The sequence below is a fragment of the Dryobates pubescens genome, chromosome Z (assembly GCF_014839835.1).
Source record: "Dryobates pubescens isolate bDryPub1 chromosome Z, bDryPub1.pri, whole genome shotgun sequence".
Classification (NCBI taxonomy): domain Eukaryota; kingdom Metazoa; phylum Chordata; class Aves; order Piciformes; family Picidae; genus Dryobates; species Dryobates pubescens.
Window position 1 is genome coordinate 114,439,775 of NC_071657.1, and position 18,129 is coordinate 114,457,903.

At 37.1% G+C, this 18,129-nt stretch overlaps 1 protein-coding gene across 13 annotated transcripts in view; it reads right to left on the reverse strand.

Annotated features, from left to right (window-relative positions):
* Positions 1-10,298: 10,298 nt before the first annotated feature.
* The window catches only part of CELF2 (CUGBP Elav-like family member 2), a 464,286-nt gene continuing 456,455 nt past the window's right edge, over positions 10,299-18,129 (reverse strand). For 12 of the 13 annotated variants that reach the window (XM_054178222.1, XM_054178214.1, XM_054178212.1 and 9 more), the window contains 2 exons: positions 17,882-18,025; positions 11,451-12,165 (listed from right to left, as the gene is read on the reverse strand). In XM_054178222.1, the coding sequence (XP_054034197.1) occupies positions 12,038-12,165; positions 17,882-18,025 (272 nt within the window). In that variant the 3' untranslated portion in view covers positions 11,451-12,037. Of the gene's footprint in view, positions 10,653-11,450; positions 12,166-17,881; positions 18,026-18,129 lie in introns of those variants that run through there. The other variant, XM_054178211.1, reaches the window with a different exon arrangement.

Sequence of the window (18,129 nt, forward strand, 5' to 3'; positions counted from 1 at the left end):
ATATATAAAAATGCATTACCCCATGGCTCTCCTCTGTGTTGTCAACTACCTGGGAGTGAAGGGCAAATTGGAAAAAAAAATCTCAAAGTGTGTTCGTGTTTGCATTGAATTTAAGCTTATGGGGATGAGAAAGCTGCTAGTTATGCCACAGAGAAAAAGGAACTGTCATAAATTTTCTTCTTTCAGATACCTATGTCAGGAAGGGGCTAAGATAATTTCTGGTCCAACTCTGTAAGAGTCTATTAAATGCTACCACTGCTATTAAAGTATTTCCAAGCAGACAGCCCCAGCTACCTTGGGTTGAGAATGGGACAGAAAGCTCTGATCCATTGACATGAACCTTTAGGACTCTTTAAGCACACCAACAGCATCCCAGGCAATGGGGAATGTGCCATTCTCATGTTCACATTCATAAAAGGCAAGTAGGATGATCCAGTTCATGGTAGGCTAGTTTAACATCAGTTTGGCAAAATAAAGGAAATACAGATATGGGCATAATGGGGTAGAAGATGTTAAAGAAGAGGCAAACAATTACTGCCAATCAACATGGGTTTTTTTAGGGAGGGAAGGTTGTCAAACTCAATTTCATTCTTTGATGTGATTGTAGGTTTTGGCTGATAAAAGTAATTGCAAAGATGGAATATATTCTGACTTATGTGTGCTTGATGGTGCAGCAGATCCTGATTAAAAATTAGCATTCTACCCTATCAATACAAGGGACATGAAACGGATTAAGAACTGGCTGACATGTCAACAAAGAAGCTGTCAAAGAGGAATCACTGTCAGAAAGTATTTTTAGAGGGGTTCTGCAGGGATCAGTAATGGGTCTGAGTGCTATTGAATATTTTCACTAATGACTTGGAAGTAAATATTAAAGCTGCCGCTAACAGTGGAAAATAATGGAGAGGACTAGGAGTTACACAAAAGTGCTCTTAGTAGAGTTGTAAGCAAGCTTTCAAGTCTAAGACTAAGCAAGCAGACCACACACACAGGAACTGGAGCACAAAACATCTGAGAAGGATTTAGGCATACTAAAGAAGCCACCCAAAATAATTCTGCCAGTGTGGTGTTCTGTGATGGTTTGCATTTTATTCTTTGAAAGGATTGACACAATCCCTGACTGTGTAATTCAGAGTAGGGATCAAATCTTTCATTTCTGCTTCTTGCACCACCAGACCTGATGTTGAAATAATGCACCTATCTCTGGTACCCCAAATTTAGAAAGGATATCAGGGAAAGAAACCCAACAAAAATAAAATAAAATAAAACAAAACAGGAAGTGAAGGTTGGAGAAATAAAACACACAAATTAAATTATTCAGGGAGTAAGACCCCAGTATTGTAGATGCTTCCTGAGCATGATGAATTTATGAAAGAGGGGGATGAAAAGCAACTTGAGACCTGCTTAGGAGTGCCTTTGGGAGGGAGTGGGGGATATGGTAGGTACAAAAGGGTTCTTTCATGTAGCAGCACTGAGCAGAGTTAGAACTAACAGAAAAAGCAGAAGCATGGGTAAGGGTCATCAGCATATTGTGCACCTCTGGGAAGCTATGGACTTTCACCTCATCTCCCAGTGGCTTAGAAATAAGACTGAAACCTTTTAGATGCATATTTGTTGACTCAGTCAAGCATGAGATGACGAGGAATCATGTCCTATATGTGAAAGGTGAGACTTGGTGACTGGTCCCCTTTAACTAGCCATTCAAAGGTATGGAGCTGCAAAACAAGCAGTTCAGGGAGCTGTTAAACCCACTGCTTTCTTTCCCACATATCTTCAGCTCTGGTTTTCTACTTCTTTCCAAAATCCCTCCTTCTAACACCTCTGTGGTCACCACCCTGCAGCACCACAAAATGTTTCCAGGCATTAGTCAGAGAGATGTGAGATAGAAAATTTTGCCTGGTATGTTCTCAGGCAGGTTTTTCAAAAGGGAAAATGTCAGCAAAACTTTGTAGCACAAGTTAGCCCACCTTCCACACTGACGCAGCCTCCGTTTGCTGGGAACTCAACAATTTATGCACATCCTGCCAGTGAGATGTCCCTGGAGCAGCCCAAGGAGGCTGGGACATCACTCCCTGAAGTACCATCCTCAGGAAGCAAGTCTCTAAGATTCAAATGCTTCTTTGTTTATGAAATAAAGTCCAACCAGACCTATCACCAATTGTTTATGCTAAAGAGCACACTCCCATTAATGTTAATGGTGCTTTGGAGCATAAATCCTTGCTAATTGATACAGGAATGTATCCCAGAAGAGTTTACTTTACTGCTGATTTAGCTGATAGATATAAATGTGTGAGAGGGAAATATTAGCATTCATGTAAAACAATTAGGTTATCAACAGGGGCGAATGATTCAGAAAATGACTGCAACTTTCCAGCTCCCTTTAATGGAAAAAAAAAGAAGGTCTGCTAATGAGGAAAATCAGAGGGAATACAAATATGAGCTAATTGTTGCTATTACTTAATATTTGTATTATAACAGCAGCCCTTGAAAACCAGAGCTGGGTGCCCACCTGAGCTCTGTGCTGATCCGGGATGGACAGAACCATCCTACCACCCACCAAGGTCAATGCTCTCCACAGTGTCTCTGGTGGAGCAGTATTTTGGGGTTACATGTCTAACAAACCTGGCTGCTGGCTGTTGAACTCAGTAACATTTGCTAAATCCGTATGAATAGCAGATAATGATACAAGCAGTGGATAGATTTACACAATTTAATTCTTTTTCTCCCCTTCCCCCCGCCCACCCCCCCCCCCGGATAATGGCATATGAAAAGTGAGGCAGTAATGCAGTTCAAATGAAAAAACAGAAAGCAACTCCCCCCCTTAACCCCCGGTCTGCTGGATCTTTCTGCCAAAGTTTGACATTATTGACAGTTTGGTAAGTACAAATATGGGTATTCCCATAAAAATCTGACCATTCAAAACCTGCAGTTTTGTGGCAAATGTACAGCCATTGAAGGAATATAATTTTTTTTCAGTGGATTCAACAATTTTATTCAATTATCCCATTTAATTCACAGGTTTTGATGTGAAAATGTTTTCCTATGAGAAGGCTCAGATACAGGAAATGTACAATAAGCCACACATTCACAAAAAGCAGCTTTGACCTCTAGTGCAGGATCTGTGATTTTGAGCATATGGGGTTTCATTTTTTGATTCTAAACCTATCTCAAATCTGGAGGAAAAAAAGTCACATACCAAAAAAGAAGTATAGGATTATTCGTGGAAGAAATAACCATGGTTTCATTGCATTTACTGATTACCACATTTTAGCTAATTCTTAGTGCCCAAGCAAGCACATTTGCTTTTGCAAGTTCATAAAAAAAGAGATGAATTTCTTCATTTTAGTCTTTTTTTTGCTGTGAGTCACTGAAAGGTAAGACTTTTTCTCCCCATACACTTCAGTAAGCCTAATTTTTCAAGTTCTCCATTATTAAGGAAGTATCAAATGAATTGTATATCATTTGCCTGGGCAGGGTTAGAGACCCTGTACCCAGTACATTTTCATGTAACAAAAAGTGCCCAACCCTAGAAACATGTTTGATTGTTTGTTTTCTTTCCTTGTTTTTTTTTTCTCCACTTAATGCTCATAAAATTTTACAGACAACAGAATCCTTTCTTAAGCTTTATTTAAGAAATCGAATACTATTATAGTTCAATATATATAAGACACATCCAGTATTGTGTTCCTGATAGCAAGTGCATAGATTTTGTTAAGATATCATTTTTTTTATATTTTAAAAATTTTTCTTTTTATTTGTTACTCAGTAGCACGTTTCATGATCACACAAAGGGATATTCCCAGTGATTTTGCTAAGAGCATGAGAGAAAAAAACAGAACACAGCAAAGTAGTGAAACTACAACAGAGATGAGGAACAAAAACAATCAGGCAAACTATCAGTACAGTCGATTCCTGATAAGTGAATAATCTGATTGCTTGGTCACAATGCTTTATTCACTTATCAGGAATGATTCACACTACATTTTGTTAAATTGTTTTCCTTAGCCTAATACCTAAGAGTCACACTGGGCAAAGGCACACACACTCTGGCAGGCTATTCTTTAATCAGTGAGTCTTGTGACAGTTTGGTAATTTCCCATGGCGATACACATATAGCTAACAAAGAGACATTTTGCTAACACTGCAAGGTGCCTTACATAATTGAAATTAAAAGCATGCATTTAAGCAGGACAAAGCATTCAGCTGCATTGCTTTAAGGAACTTATTTTTCCCTATTATTGAAATAAATAAATAAATAAATAAATAAATAAACCCCTGTATCTTTTAGCCCTGAGTATTTAAAAGACACACAACTAAGTCTTTCTTTTTTGTTTTTCAGTTGTATTTTTGGAAAAAAAAAGACCCTTCACAAAGCTCTACTTTCTTTCCTAAGACCAAGTTTTGGAGGGGGAAAAAAAAAAAAGAAAAGGAAAACAGCATCAAAATAAAAAAACATGCACAGAAAACAAACAAACAAAAAACCCAACAAAAAAAAAAACAACCCACACCAGAAAACAAAGACCAATTCTGATATTTCATTCATGCAAGTTAAGACTTAACTGGTATAAAAATTATTGAAATCAGGATCATAAACACTAGCGGTGTCAAGGCCCCAGGGGTATGGTCTGACCACTAGTTTCTGCTTTCCTGCCTGGGCTCTCCACTACAGGCTTCTGCTGTTTTTTGATTAAACTTAATGTTGCTTGGACCCCTGACAACAGATTCCTCAAGACAACATTTGAGCTTGTTTGGGACTCCAGACTCATTGCTTTGCCTTTCATGGAAACAGAAAAGAAAAAAAGAGAAAAAAGAGAGAGAAAATAATAATAAAAAGATAATCAACCTACAACAACCAGGCCAACTCATGAGCCAAAACTTGCAAAGGCAGGAGGCAATGTTGCTGCTGACACCACATGGAAACACCCAGAGCGCCATGACCTCATGAGACGTTACTTGAGGGTGTGTGTGTGTGTTAGTGTGTGTGAGCCAAAGCCAGAGTGCCAGAAACACCAAGTGAGAGGAGACAAGAGGGAGAAGTGTTTTTTGGGTCTCATAAGAGCACTTTTAAGTGGTCTTCGATTCCTGAGCATCACAGAAAGTGGGACAAAGGAAAGGGATGGGGGTGTATGGCTTGAATTCCAGACAGCACTTGCCAGTGCTGCTCTCTCCTCCTTAGGTTTGTTTTGGTTATTTTTTATTCCCCCTCTCCAAATGGTAAGGTTTGTATCTGTGATCAGACAGAGGAGAGAAGAAAGACTTTTTGTAAACCAGAACAACATAGATTTTTCTTTTGCAGTCTTTATTTCATCGTGGTAGACTCCAGTGGGGGGAGAACAGAGAGATTCTTGTGAGGAGTTAAAAATGATAGGAAATGAAAGAATAATAATAAAAAAAGCTAAAAGCAACTGTAAAAAATAACAATTAAAAAAGTGCTATAGTATTATTTTTGTCCCTTCTGAGATTTGTTAACACTATTAGCCAATGCTGCGAATGATCTCCTTTGTAAGCCCACAGCAAAAATATCACCCATCAGAACAAGTGGGGATTTATTTTATTACTATTTTTTTAATACTTTCACTGGCTTTAATAGAAAGTCTTCCTGTTCTCGCTTGGATTTGAGTTTTTAAGTTATTATATGTAGAGCTGCACATAACAAGCTTGATCACCTGGTAGGCCTTCGCAGGCTCTCACAGCCCTAGTTAAGATGTGATTAGTTTCTAAGGAGAGTTTGACTAACACCATATGCCATCAGATTACTGTGCAGTTTGGAAGAAATCCCAAGGCTATATCCTCCTTTTCTTGAATGTTTCATATGCTTCTGTGAAGTAGTGGCGGAGTATTTTTTTTTTTTAACAACTAGGAAGAATTGATCGCCATAATCCACATTTTCCAGGCTGCCTGAAATGTCACAGCGAAAAAAAAACATAATCTCTTCAGATGGCTTCTGTGTGTTTGTGTGCAGAAGCTTTTGCAGTCAGAAAGCTAACAAAAGCTACCTTCAATATGACTTTGCAGGAAACTCATTTAAAATGCTTCCTGCTCAGATAGATTATCAAAGTGATAAGGCATGACTAGGGGGAGGAAGAGAGAGAGGAAAAACAAAAACAAAGAAAACATAACATGTCTAAAATGTACAAATCCTCTTTTGCCCCCCCAATCAGATATTCACTTAGGTGGAATCGACTGTATCTTTTGTAGACAACCAACAAAGAGGAAAAAAAGAAAAAAAAAAAGAAAACAGGCACGTGAAACAGTGAGGTGTGCAGATGTATTACCAACACAGAATGACCACCAACAATACAACACACAAAGTAGAGAGACAAGTATTAGGAAAATGGTTTAATATTGGAGACAGAAGCAAAAAACTGCATCACACAATAACATACGTTACAAAAATAAGTCTGACTGTTTCAACTACACGGTTATGTTCACAATGAGGACAGAAGAATCAGAAAAAACTCTGATCTAAACAGCAAAAAAGCAAACCCCTAACGTTTTAACTAATACATTTATCCACGCAAAGTGACCGAGTACTCCTAATTCTAATTACCTTATTGTGTAACTGCACGATACAGAATAAAAAGTGAAACTTACCGCTTTTGTTAAGACAAAATTCTAAACACTAGATATAAGCAAAGGGAAAAAAGAAATCAAGCCAAAGTTTTGAATTCTCTAAACAAAACCAACTCTCTTTCTACTGTCCAGAAATCAAACTTGAAAATCAGTCATGATCGAGGGGGCCCACGAGAGTAAGCCACAAAAATTTCCATTTGTTTTTTAATCTCCAGTATAAAAAATTCCACTGGTACAAAATGCATAAGTACAATCAAGTTGTAGAAATAGGAAAGCCTTCTTTTTTTTTTTGTCTTTTTTTTTTTTGTTCTTTTTTTTTTTTTTTTTGGCTCAAATTCCATCAAACAACAAAATCCAAATGCATCAATAAAACAGAAACAATACTCAAATGGTCTTACAGTTTCCACTAGATTGCATTAACTTTGGCTTTTCTCAGACAATACTTAAAAACTAGTTTGTAATTCTAAACAAAATGATATTATTATTAATCTACAAACAACAATTCTCACAGCACAAAAAAAACACAAATACTTTTTTTTTTTTCCTTTTCTTTTGTATGACATTATCCAAAAAGGTAATGAAACTACAGCATATTTTTTTCCTTTTGTTAATTAGCACTTAAGATAATAAAAACAGAAACAGTAAAATGATTCCAGAGTAGCACAAGCCAAGGAACTGTAACCCCTATGGTGAAAGAAAGATGAACTTGTTACTCCTTTGAGGACTGCCATTTCGTAGCAATTAGCTAATTTGTTTGAAAAAACAACTAGTCTAGTCTTTTGATTAGAATTTTGTAAAGCAATTTCCCTTGTTTTTCTTCCTCTCTTATTAGGCCCTTGCACCCTTGCAGCTTTTTCCTTTCAATATTTTGAAAGAGAACTGGTAGATAATTTATCTCCAAGGAGGTGAATGTTTGGGGGTTTGGGTTTGGTTTTTTTTTTAATTTCATTTCAAGACAGACCCTTTTCTCAGCAATGACCCATTTCAGTTGCCTGGAAGTACAGAAACACTCCTCCTCTTCCACTGCTAAGCCAATGTCCCATGTAGTGTAACTTGGGGCAGCTCGACACCGAGTTACACTGCCTGAGGAGCAAAGGCATCACCGCTCTTAACTGCACTGACAAACCCACAGGACACACTAGGGCATCTAAAAAAGCTTTAGAAATTTATACGGTGGGTACAATGAGGAAAATTAGTGAAACAGTCTAAACAATCCAAATGATGATCTCATATTATATATATATGTACATATATATAATATAACGTATGTGAGATGATACTTTGAATATGCAAAATTGCTGCAAGTAGTACAAAATAGCCCTCAAAGGTGTAGGAAGGCCCCAGTAGTAGTAAAAACGTGTGAGAAAAGTATAGATCATTTATTTATAAGTGCATGTGCTATAAGAAGGAAACTTTTTTGCATCACTAGAGGCTAGTCCTTTCCATCCCAGGGCTCTACATAAAGAAGCATTTAAGTTGGGGATGAGTACACCACCTGATGTTCACATAGGGCTTTGCTTTTAATTTTAGGTGGCTTCAAATGTAACTGGATAGAAACAGGGAGTGGAAGAAGGTATGGCACTTTAGCATCAGTAGCAGGTACTGCTGCTCACACACATCGGATTGGCAATGGATTCTCTATACCGGTAGCAATGAATCAAATTTGGTTGTTGGTCACTACTTGTGCGGTAGAAATGCAATCTAATCAGACTTACAAGGCAGTGAAGAGGGCTACCAGCATCTCTTTTCTGGTTTCTTACACAGAGCTTCCTCCAGCAAACACTCACATCAGTTACACATATACTCCCATGGACTACTTGCATGAGCAAAGCTATTCCTCTCTCTGTGAGTGTCTGCAGGAGTAAGCCAAAATATTGCCGTTACAAATAATGGCAGATAACACCAAACATTACAGTGTATGTAAACTTTATCCATAAAAAGTAGTTCAACTGCAGTGCATGCTGAATTTTCACCCAGGAAGATCTAGTGCATCTGATTTAAGCAAAAGTTCATTTATTTAAATTACAAAAATATTTTTTCTTTTTTTTTTTTTTTTTTCCTTTTTCCTCCTCAAGGTTTTCAAATGGTGGATTTACCACTCCTGTCTGGGAGCAGCTCACACAATAGATAATTAAAGGATTGTTTTCATTTTCTTTTCTTTTATTAATACTGAATAGCATATCCCAGCAGCATATTAAAAGCTCTTTAAGAAAAGACAAAATCCCCAGAATCTAAAAAGGAAAACCACAAGTTAATTAGGTTTTAAATAATTTTAGTTATAGATACAGAAGAAATTTAGACAGCAGTAAAATATTTTTGTCCTTCAGATCTGCCCTGTGCATTGTTCTGATTTCAACCATGTATTAAATAAACCACAAAAAACTAAGTATATATATATTTATAGATATAGATATATATATAAAAATAAACAGCAAAATGGTGAATGTATAAAAGGTATTAACACTCAAGACAGCTCTGGGTGGAAAGGGTTAAAAGTTCAAAACTTTCTCACCTTAGAGGTTTCCATACAATATGAAGAAAATACATAGTGAGGTTTGCTTTCACAGCATTGATGTGTGCAGAGTGGTTAAAAAAGTGAAACATGGGCACTTATACAATGTTTTACAAAAGACATCAAAGAGAAATAACAAACAATAACAATTTCAGGCAACAAGACCACAGGATAGCAAGTTAACAAACTTTTTAACCTCTTTTTTTTTTTTTTTTCTTTAAATATTAGGGATTTATACAAAACACATAATAAAATACCCATGTTATCAAATTACTTCACACAAGAAACACACTGAAGCTCTAGGAAGGAAGTACCTTTGGAATTTGGCACTATAGTTTCACTGATTTTTTTTTTTTTTCTTTAAAAGAAAAACCGATCACATTTTGCTGAACACAAACACATCTAAATTGTTCACAATAAAAAAATGACATCAATGCGTCACAAGCCAACACAAACTTATTCTGGAATATTTTATCAGTTTTCACATGAATTTTTATTATTTTTTTTTTTAAGCAAACAACTTTTTTTTGTGTTTTTTTTTCCTTTTTTTTTTCTTTAAATTTTGTTGGTTTTTTTCTTGTTGTCGTTGTTCAAGTAAACCAATTTTAAACTTGTCCTTTATAAACATAGAACACTTAAGACCGTAAGACTCATGATGAAACCACAACTTAATTCACAGAAGCACCAACGTAACACATTTTACAGTAACCTTTCTTCTGTACATTGAAACAGTATAAAATATAGGTAATTTCATGTGCATTAAACCATGGATTGTCTAACTGTGAGTCAGTTCAGCAAAAGGTGACACAAGTAGGTAGCATTTGCCCTAAAACAGGGTAAATATTTTCTTATACTAATCTACAAAAAGTGGTTCTATATATATACTTTAATGAGAAAGTGAGCCACCTAAAATGGCCTTATCAAAAACTTTACACTGCCTGAAAAATGTAAAAACTATTACAGACCTCTAGAGACTTAAAATCAGACAGTTTTTTTTTTTTTCTCAAACTGTTTTGGAAGTAGTCTGTTAGAAACCAACATTCTGTGCCTCTGGACACATATTGCTATTGTCACCAGTGACCAGGCAGAATGCCAATCCCTGTATAATACTTTCAAGTCTGTTATTTTTTTTTTTTATTTTTTTTTTCATTTTATTTTTTACGAAATGAAAACAAATCAAAACAAAAAAACAAACCAAAAAAAAAAAAAGAGGAAAAAATTAAAAACAAACAGAGGAAAGAAAGAAAAGAAAATATTTTGCCACAGGTTGTTTTTATATCCTATCATTAATTTATCTAATAATAAATTTCAGTCTTGCATGAATGCAGCAATGTTTTTTCACATTGACTTCCCAGAATTCATAGCTAGATGAGGTCACATGCAAATTTCAAAGGTCAAACTAGATCAAAGGTCAGTAGGAGAACCAAATATGATGTGAGGTCAGAAAGACATCAGAAACAATGACAGGACGATGAAACTGTTTTTTGTTTTTTTGTTTTTGTTTTTTTTTTTTGAGACGCCACAGGGACATGCTAGGCAAACGATGGGCTAACGGGCATGGAGATGTCTAGGGAAAAAACAAGGAAGAGGAAAAAAGTTACACAGAATCTATGCAGCACAAACAAAATCACTTTTATGGGTGCAGGAGAAAACTAATGCAAATCTTTGTATCAGTCGAGTCTATGAGCCGTTCACATCATTTGCATTAACTCACAATACTTGTCAACAAGAGCACAATGGAACCCCAAAAGAATCCATCTCAAAGGAGTCAGGGAGAATGGATTTCTCTTTGGGGAGAAAGGAGAGGAAAGAACCAGTTTCTACAAATGTAACAGAAAGGTATGGGTGAGGGGGGGAAAAAAAAAAGGTCAGACAATTGAACTTTAAACTAGATAATGGAAACTACGAACAAAATAACCAGACAAATACAAACAAGAGGATAAAAGCATGAACTGTAAAGGGTGTAGGGTTCAACAGTGAAAAAGCGCCCATTCTTGGCACAATTACTCTAGAGACTACTTCAAAGGATCTAGCTAGCATAGAGAGCTGCTCTTTAGGTATCCAATAAGTTAACAATAGGCAATAAATAACTTCCATTATTTCTGAGGCAGTAAAAATTTTGTATAAAAATAGAAATGCTTTTTACAAATAAAATTTACAGGCCTGTGGCTTTCTTTTTTATTATTATTAAATTTATCTCTCAAGAAACATCAAGTATTGACACTCATTTTATTTTATTTTTTTTTTTATTTTAAACCCTGTAGCTTTAGAAACAGATCTCTAAATCTTTTTTACATTAATCCTTTCCAAAAAAAAAAAAAAAAAAAAAAAAAAAGCCCAAGAATTTAAAAAAAAAGAAAAAGAAAAGGTGAAATATAAAGACGACCAGTGTAAAATCAGACTCGGATAGAACGATACGCTGACTTGAACGGAAAAAAACCCATAATCAAATCTTCTCAAAAAACCAAGTTGACATAGTGGAAAGACTTGTTTCAATTTTTGTTGCAAAATAAGTGCTTCAACTGGCATGAGGCCATTTTGTTTAACCTATAAACTGCTGGTGCCACCCTGGTAAAATACGATCCATCCATAGAAAACAACTTTTATTGTGTGCTAATGGCACCAGGGTTCACAGAGTTAAATTGCACATTTTGTGTGTGTGTGTGTGTGTGTGTTGCTTTGAATTTCAAGACATTTATTTTTGTTTTAAAAAGGAGATAAATTATGCTGCAAAATAAAATACAGTAACACAACTCGGTAATTACTTGGCAAGGAAATGGGAGCCAAACGTAATAAGAACAAGTGGGGAAATGGAAGTGGTAACTGTAAAAACTGTCTCTTGGTGAAGGTTGGCTCTATGTTCTTTCTTAACCCCCCTGCAGAGGACAGGTTTGCTCATGGGACTTACCCTAAGAAAGCTAAAATAAGAGCAGTAAGCATCTGGGGTTAAGATCAGTAAGGTTTGCTGTCATTTTTGGAGCGTTTCAGCTGAACCTTCAAGCGTTTCATGCCAATCTGAAAGCCGTTCATAGCCTGGATAGCAGCTTGTGCAGAGACTGGATTGTCATAGCTAACAAAACCTACGAGATAGAATGGAGGCGGGAGAGAAAGTGAACTACAGGTTAGAACAAATGTCACAAGGTGTTTTGTTAGGATTTTAGTATTGCTATTTATTTGACACATGAACCTCACTTTTCTATTAGTTCTTTGATCACTTTTCATTTCCCATTTTCTCTGTGTTCCCTTTTACCTCCACAATATTTCTTTACTAGTTAGGATGCAGTTGGCTAGTTTTGGTGCAATGCAGCTTCCAATCTGTTGTTTATTTACCTACCTTAGAAACTGAAGATATTTATTACAGTGACACCCTTCAGTGTAATATCTACATACCTTTCAGTCTATTAGAAAGTATTATTAGGCCAGTCTACAGATGTGAAACTGAAAAAGCTTTGTTACAGAAACAACCCCCAAACTTATATGCCTGTATGTGTTTGCACATGTGGCCCTGAGCTCATGTGCCCTGGGTCCTGTGTGCTACAAAACAGTCATCTCCTTGGGCTTAGCCTTGGGCTCAGCCTAGGACAGTTGCAGTATTAATATCTGGTATTTTTACAGCTCCTTCCAGTTCAAGATCTCAAGGTACACAAAATGTTAATCAATTCAGACTCTTGGTCCCCAAAGGGGTATGCAAGCATCAAATTAAGCAGCATTGTAAAGACAATGGCAGGGCTTGACAAGAACTCCAGATCTGATCCTAGGTTGTGAGCACTAACTAGGGGGATAATGCTTGCTCTGGTAATTCAGAATGACTGGCCTGGCTTAGCTTTCTTTTCCTTGGGAGACTAAAAATGCTCTGTTCATAATGGACTCAAATCTCCCTGATTCTGGGAGCTCAAAATTCATTTTCATATCTGGGCCTCCCACTTGTAATTGCAAAGCTCGCCTAACTGCTGCTCTGCCTAATTACTTCTGTACTCAGCCTGCTATTATGCATCTGCTTTGAAATGCCCCCTCTTCTTTCCACTTGAATTTGCCATAACACGTATCCCTTCACTCTGTTAAAGCATGGATCCCACACACTTTGTTTTCAGGCCTAACACAAAGGCTTCTAAGCACCTCTCTGCTACTAGCATTCTTCACTTGTGCATCATGTCTGCATACTTTACCAGTTCATAACCACTTTTTGCCATCATTTTAACCTGTTCTATTACAGGTCTTGCTTCCCTTGCACTGTTGCCCTCTTCCATCTCCAGTATCAGAATGTCACTTTTCCCATTTTAAAAAACCCCACCCTTCTTATCAAGTCATCTGGTCCTTGTCCAGCTGCTTTCCTTCACAGAGCATCTCTGGTTTCACCTTAAATCAACTTCACCAAAGTAAATAAAGACTCTTCCCTGAAAATGAAGGCTCACATCTGTTCCTTCCACTCAAAAACACTTAAATCTCTGCAGACCTTCTCCTGGCCACAGTTAATATGCTCTATTCATGTTGTTTGGTGGTTGATTATTTATTACCTCCTTAAGGGATAATAAAAGTTCCTCTGTATGTTCCTTGATTTTTAGTAACTTTTTGTCACTTCCTTGCTTTCTTCACTAGATCACTTCCTCTTAATAGAATACATAGAATACATAGAATAAACCAGGTTGGAAGAGACCTTCAATATCATTGTGTCCAACCCATCAACCAATCCAACATCCCCTAAACAACTAACCCATGGTACCAAGCATCAAGTCTTCTCCTGAAAACCTCCAATGATGGCGACTCCACCACCTCCCCAGGCAGCCCATTCCAATGGGCAATCACTCTTTCTGTATAGAACTTTTTCCTAACATCTAGCCTGAACCTCCCCTGGCGCAGCCTGAGACTGTGTCCTCTTGTCCTGGTACTGGCTGCCTGGGAATAATAATAATATTACTGCCATATCCTGAGTTGCTTCATTACTGTCTTCCTTTCCTATATTTTCTTCTAGGAAATCTCATCTGTTTGCATGACTGCAATCATTGTATTAGCACAGTACTCCCATCAGCTCACAGATCTCAGCCTTGATCTCTAGGGATCCCCAGGGATAGAGTTGGAAGGCAGTTGTAGCACCTTGCAGGCAGGACTCCATACTGAGATGCCACTACTCTCTTACCTACCTTGACAATTCAGCATTTTCCTCTAATGCTTTCCTGACCTTCACTTTATTCTCTTATGTGCATTCAGAACAGCCTTCTGCTATGAACTTCTTAACACCTTATTTTGTTTTCTTCTTAGCTAGTTTTAGCCACCTGAAACTTAAGCAACTGATCTGAAGTAGTCATTTAGATAGCATCTATGCAGAAGTGGCTTTTCCATCCACCATTCAAGTCACTAATTTACACACCTCCCACTCTGGAGATTCAAACTGAGCTAAAACTAAAATTTAAAGTTGCATTCTACCAATGAAATTCATTTAGAATATATTTGTTTTCCTTTTCACACCAAAACATTCAGCCAGAGTGTTCCAGTAACTGCCCCTTTCTCAAAGGCATAGCCTAAAACGGTCACACCCACTGATGACAGAAGAACAGTTATCTCAGGCTCTCTTTACCTTACAGGGGAATGAGACAGGTCATCTCATTATATGTGTCTTTATCTCCTTCCTTGACTCAGCCAAAAATTCAAACATACAGTCTCTGTGCTGCATCAGTGGCCTCAGCCTTTATCATTCAGTTGTTACTCTGATTCACAACCTGTACCTTTAAACAGAATTCTAAATCTACGTTAGCCTGTTACACTTTCATCTTTTCCCTTATTGGGAACTTTCACTTATAAATCTGGGAGAGGAATCTGGCATTCTGCCACTTTATTTATCTTTTTCTGATTGCATCCTTTTTTGTTGTTGTTGTTTGTTTGTTTGTGGGTGGGTTTTTTTTTTTGGTCAGAATGTAAAACTGTCGGTTACATGAGCATGGGTTGATGTTTCTTATCTTGTTTTAAACCTCTGGCTATCTCTACAGTCAGGGTAAATATTTTTAATCATTTGAGTAGTGCTTTTGCTATGAGGTGGTCTGCATTTATGCATTGACGTCATGGGGTTCCATCTCCCCTGCATTACTTTACATCTCTCATTTCTGTTATTCTAAGGTTTATGAAAGGTGAGAGATAAGCCTGAAGTGTGAAACCCGTTGTCTGCTGAATCAATTTGAGCTCATGAGAAGTCATGGAAGAGCACTTTCATCTGTAAACAGCCTGTCTTGTCATCCTCATCACCGTTTAATCTTTTAAGCATTCATTTGAGGTGGACAAGAAAGCAAATAATGTCCAAGTACATTTTCTGAAAAGAAGAGTAATTTTTCATTAGAAAAGCAGGGTTACATAAAAGTGCATCACTGTGTATCGCTACCCTGCTACTCACTCAGAATGCACTTTCGTTCCCAATTATGCCAGTAGGCAGTATTGGATAATCTTTTTCACCTTTCTGGTATTTGACCTGTGCTCATCTGTAATTTGATTTGCTCCTCCTTTGGGCAGGAGATTAGAAACTACAGTAGAAAGCACCAGGCATATGCAAAACATTATTGCCATTATTATTATTTGGAAAAAAAGACCAAGCCCAAACTGTACCAAGAGCAATGAGCATTGAATATACAGGGGAGAAATGGATTCTTCAGATGCACTATTGTTCTGGTTTTTGGGTGTGAAGGCAGGGGAAAAGTAAAGCTTTTTAAAGCAAAAATAGATTATTCTTGCTAATAAATCTATGGAGGTACATACAGTGTACATGAATATGTTAAATTATCAGGATTTATTCTGGCCTTGCCTGTGATTAGAAACATAATCAATTAGTCATCTACTGAATCAGAAAATTTTAACTTCTCTGCCACTGCAGTACTTCTTGATTTTTTGGTGACAGAATATCTGAGGGCGAAGAATGAGAAACTGCAATATTAGTGAATGCTCAATAATGCTGAAAAGAAAGAGTTCTTCATCCATTAGGTGTTGACCCATCAATTTTCCCTCAAATAATGTAACTTTGGTACATTGCTAAATTAGGTAATTGTGTCCCATAAATCCAGGCAAATTTGTAAGTAGATCATCAAAGAGTAAAAAGAAACCCACAGAAACCAAGGGTGGGAAGCAAGCTGATGAATTGAGCCACCTGCCTAAACTAATCTACACTCTTTCAGCAGTCATCGCAATTGCTGCATTTCGATTAACGTAGCTTGATTCAACATTTCATCAAGATTCCTGGAGACCTCAACAATAATTTTGTCACCTCAACATACTAACTGAGTTGGCCCCAAATCAATGGGGAGTCCATTTCAATTACACTTTTCAAATTTTCGACAGCCTGAGGGGCTGTTTTAACCCACTGCAGAAACATGCTGGCCTATATTGGTCTAGATATGAACAATTTTTTTGCAAAGCTTGAAGAGGTCAATACTTCAAAAATGAACTGAAAGACTGGAAAAATGCAGAAAGAATGTCACACCTTTTCTCTGAACTGAATGAACTTTCCAAATACATCTTCAGGTGAAAAACAGCCACTTTGTGGCAAGGCTTGAATTCCAGCGCAGTAGGTTATTTCTGAGTAATTTAACGGTTTTTTGTTTTCATGTTGAGGCAGTGTTTGCTTAGATAAATACAAATCCTTTCAAGATGGGTTAAAGCCCAATAGGTGTCGAAACCCTGAATGGTCCTAGCAGAGACAAATCCTTAGACACATTTTAACAAAACCTAGATTTTAAAAAATTAATGATATGCAATGATGGTTAATGGGGACACTTCAAATGGGGACTTCTCAGATGGTGCTGGGCAAAGAGTAACACTTATCAGCACAGAGGTGGTTTGGAAACCAAGGGGTTGTCTGGACAAATTACTCTTTTGTCATACATACAATTGTATTCCTTTACTTTGAGAAAGAATTGTCACTTTTATGGAAGCTGAAGCATTTTAGGTAAAACTTTATAAAACTTATCTGTAAGAGATTCTTTCCATCTCCTAGACTTTCCTCATGTCTTGCAGAAGACCGACCAATTCTCTAACTGATCTCCACACTCTGTACTCCACTCCATTAAAGCACTGAACTGATGCATCTATGACATTCAAAAGACAGTAGCCCACTTATCAGCCCTAGAACTTGCTTTATACCAACACATCATCTTCCTGTTACAATATAATTTTCTGGAAGCTCAAAGTGCTCTCCGGGAAACTTGACACTGATCTTGTGAGGCTCCCTTCATCTCTGCCCTAAGCTAAGGTAAGGTAAGGGGAGATGCTACCTTCCATAATACACTGGAGCCCACCTGCAACAGCTCGAGCTGCATATGTAGACATGAACTGTCTGTAAAGCATTCTGCACTACATGTACACACCATTCAACTGCTAATTGCAAAATCTTGTACTTAATTCAGAAGACAGAAATTCCTGTAATGTAGAAGTAATGGGTTAAACACAGAGCCTTTTTAAGTGGCTCAGCTATACAATAGAGAATAATTAGGTATCCATAATAAGGCAGTTTAATAGTATACTAAATGACATTCTCCCACATAGGGTATAATTAGTTTTGTGTACTTGACACATTCATGTGAGATGTCAGACTGGCAGATGATCATTGTTTTGTTTTGTTTTTGGTTTTTTTTCCATATCAAATTTTTAGTTAGAACTAGTTTGTCTGTGCATCTTTCCATTCATTTGAGAATTAGCAGTCCGTTATTTTTGGAATGAGATTCCAGTATGACATTTCTCACAGTGTGGTTAATTTTCTTTCTTGGCCCCTTTTCAGTACAGTGCATGTGGTTTTTACTATTCAATTTATTAAATTTGACATACCAAAGCACTTGCTCAGATTGGTCTGTTTGTCAATGAAGACTTTAGCAGAGATAACATTTCCAAAAGGCATGAACATCTGTAGAATGTCCTGGTCTCCAAACTCTTGGGGGAGGTGGTAAATAAAGAGGTTTGCCCCTTCTGGACCTTTAGGAAAACAAACAAACAGACAAGTATGAAAACACCTACTAGATGTGCTATATTTAATCTATTTTTCCATACTTACTGAAGGTGATGTTCAGAAAGCATTT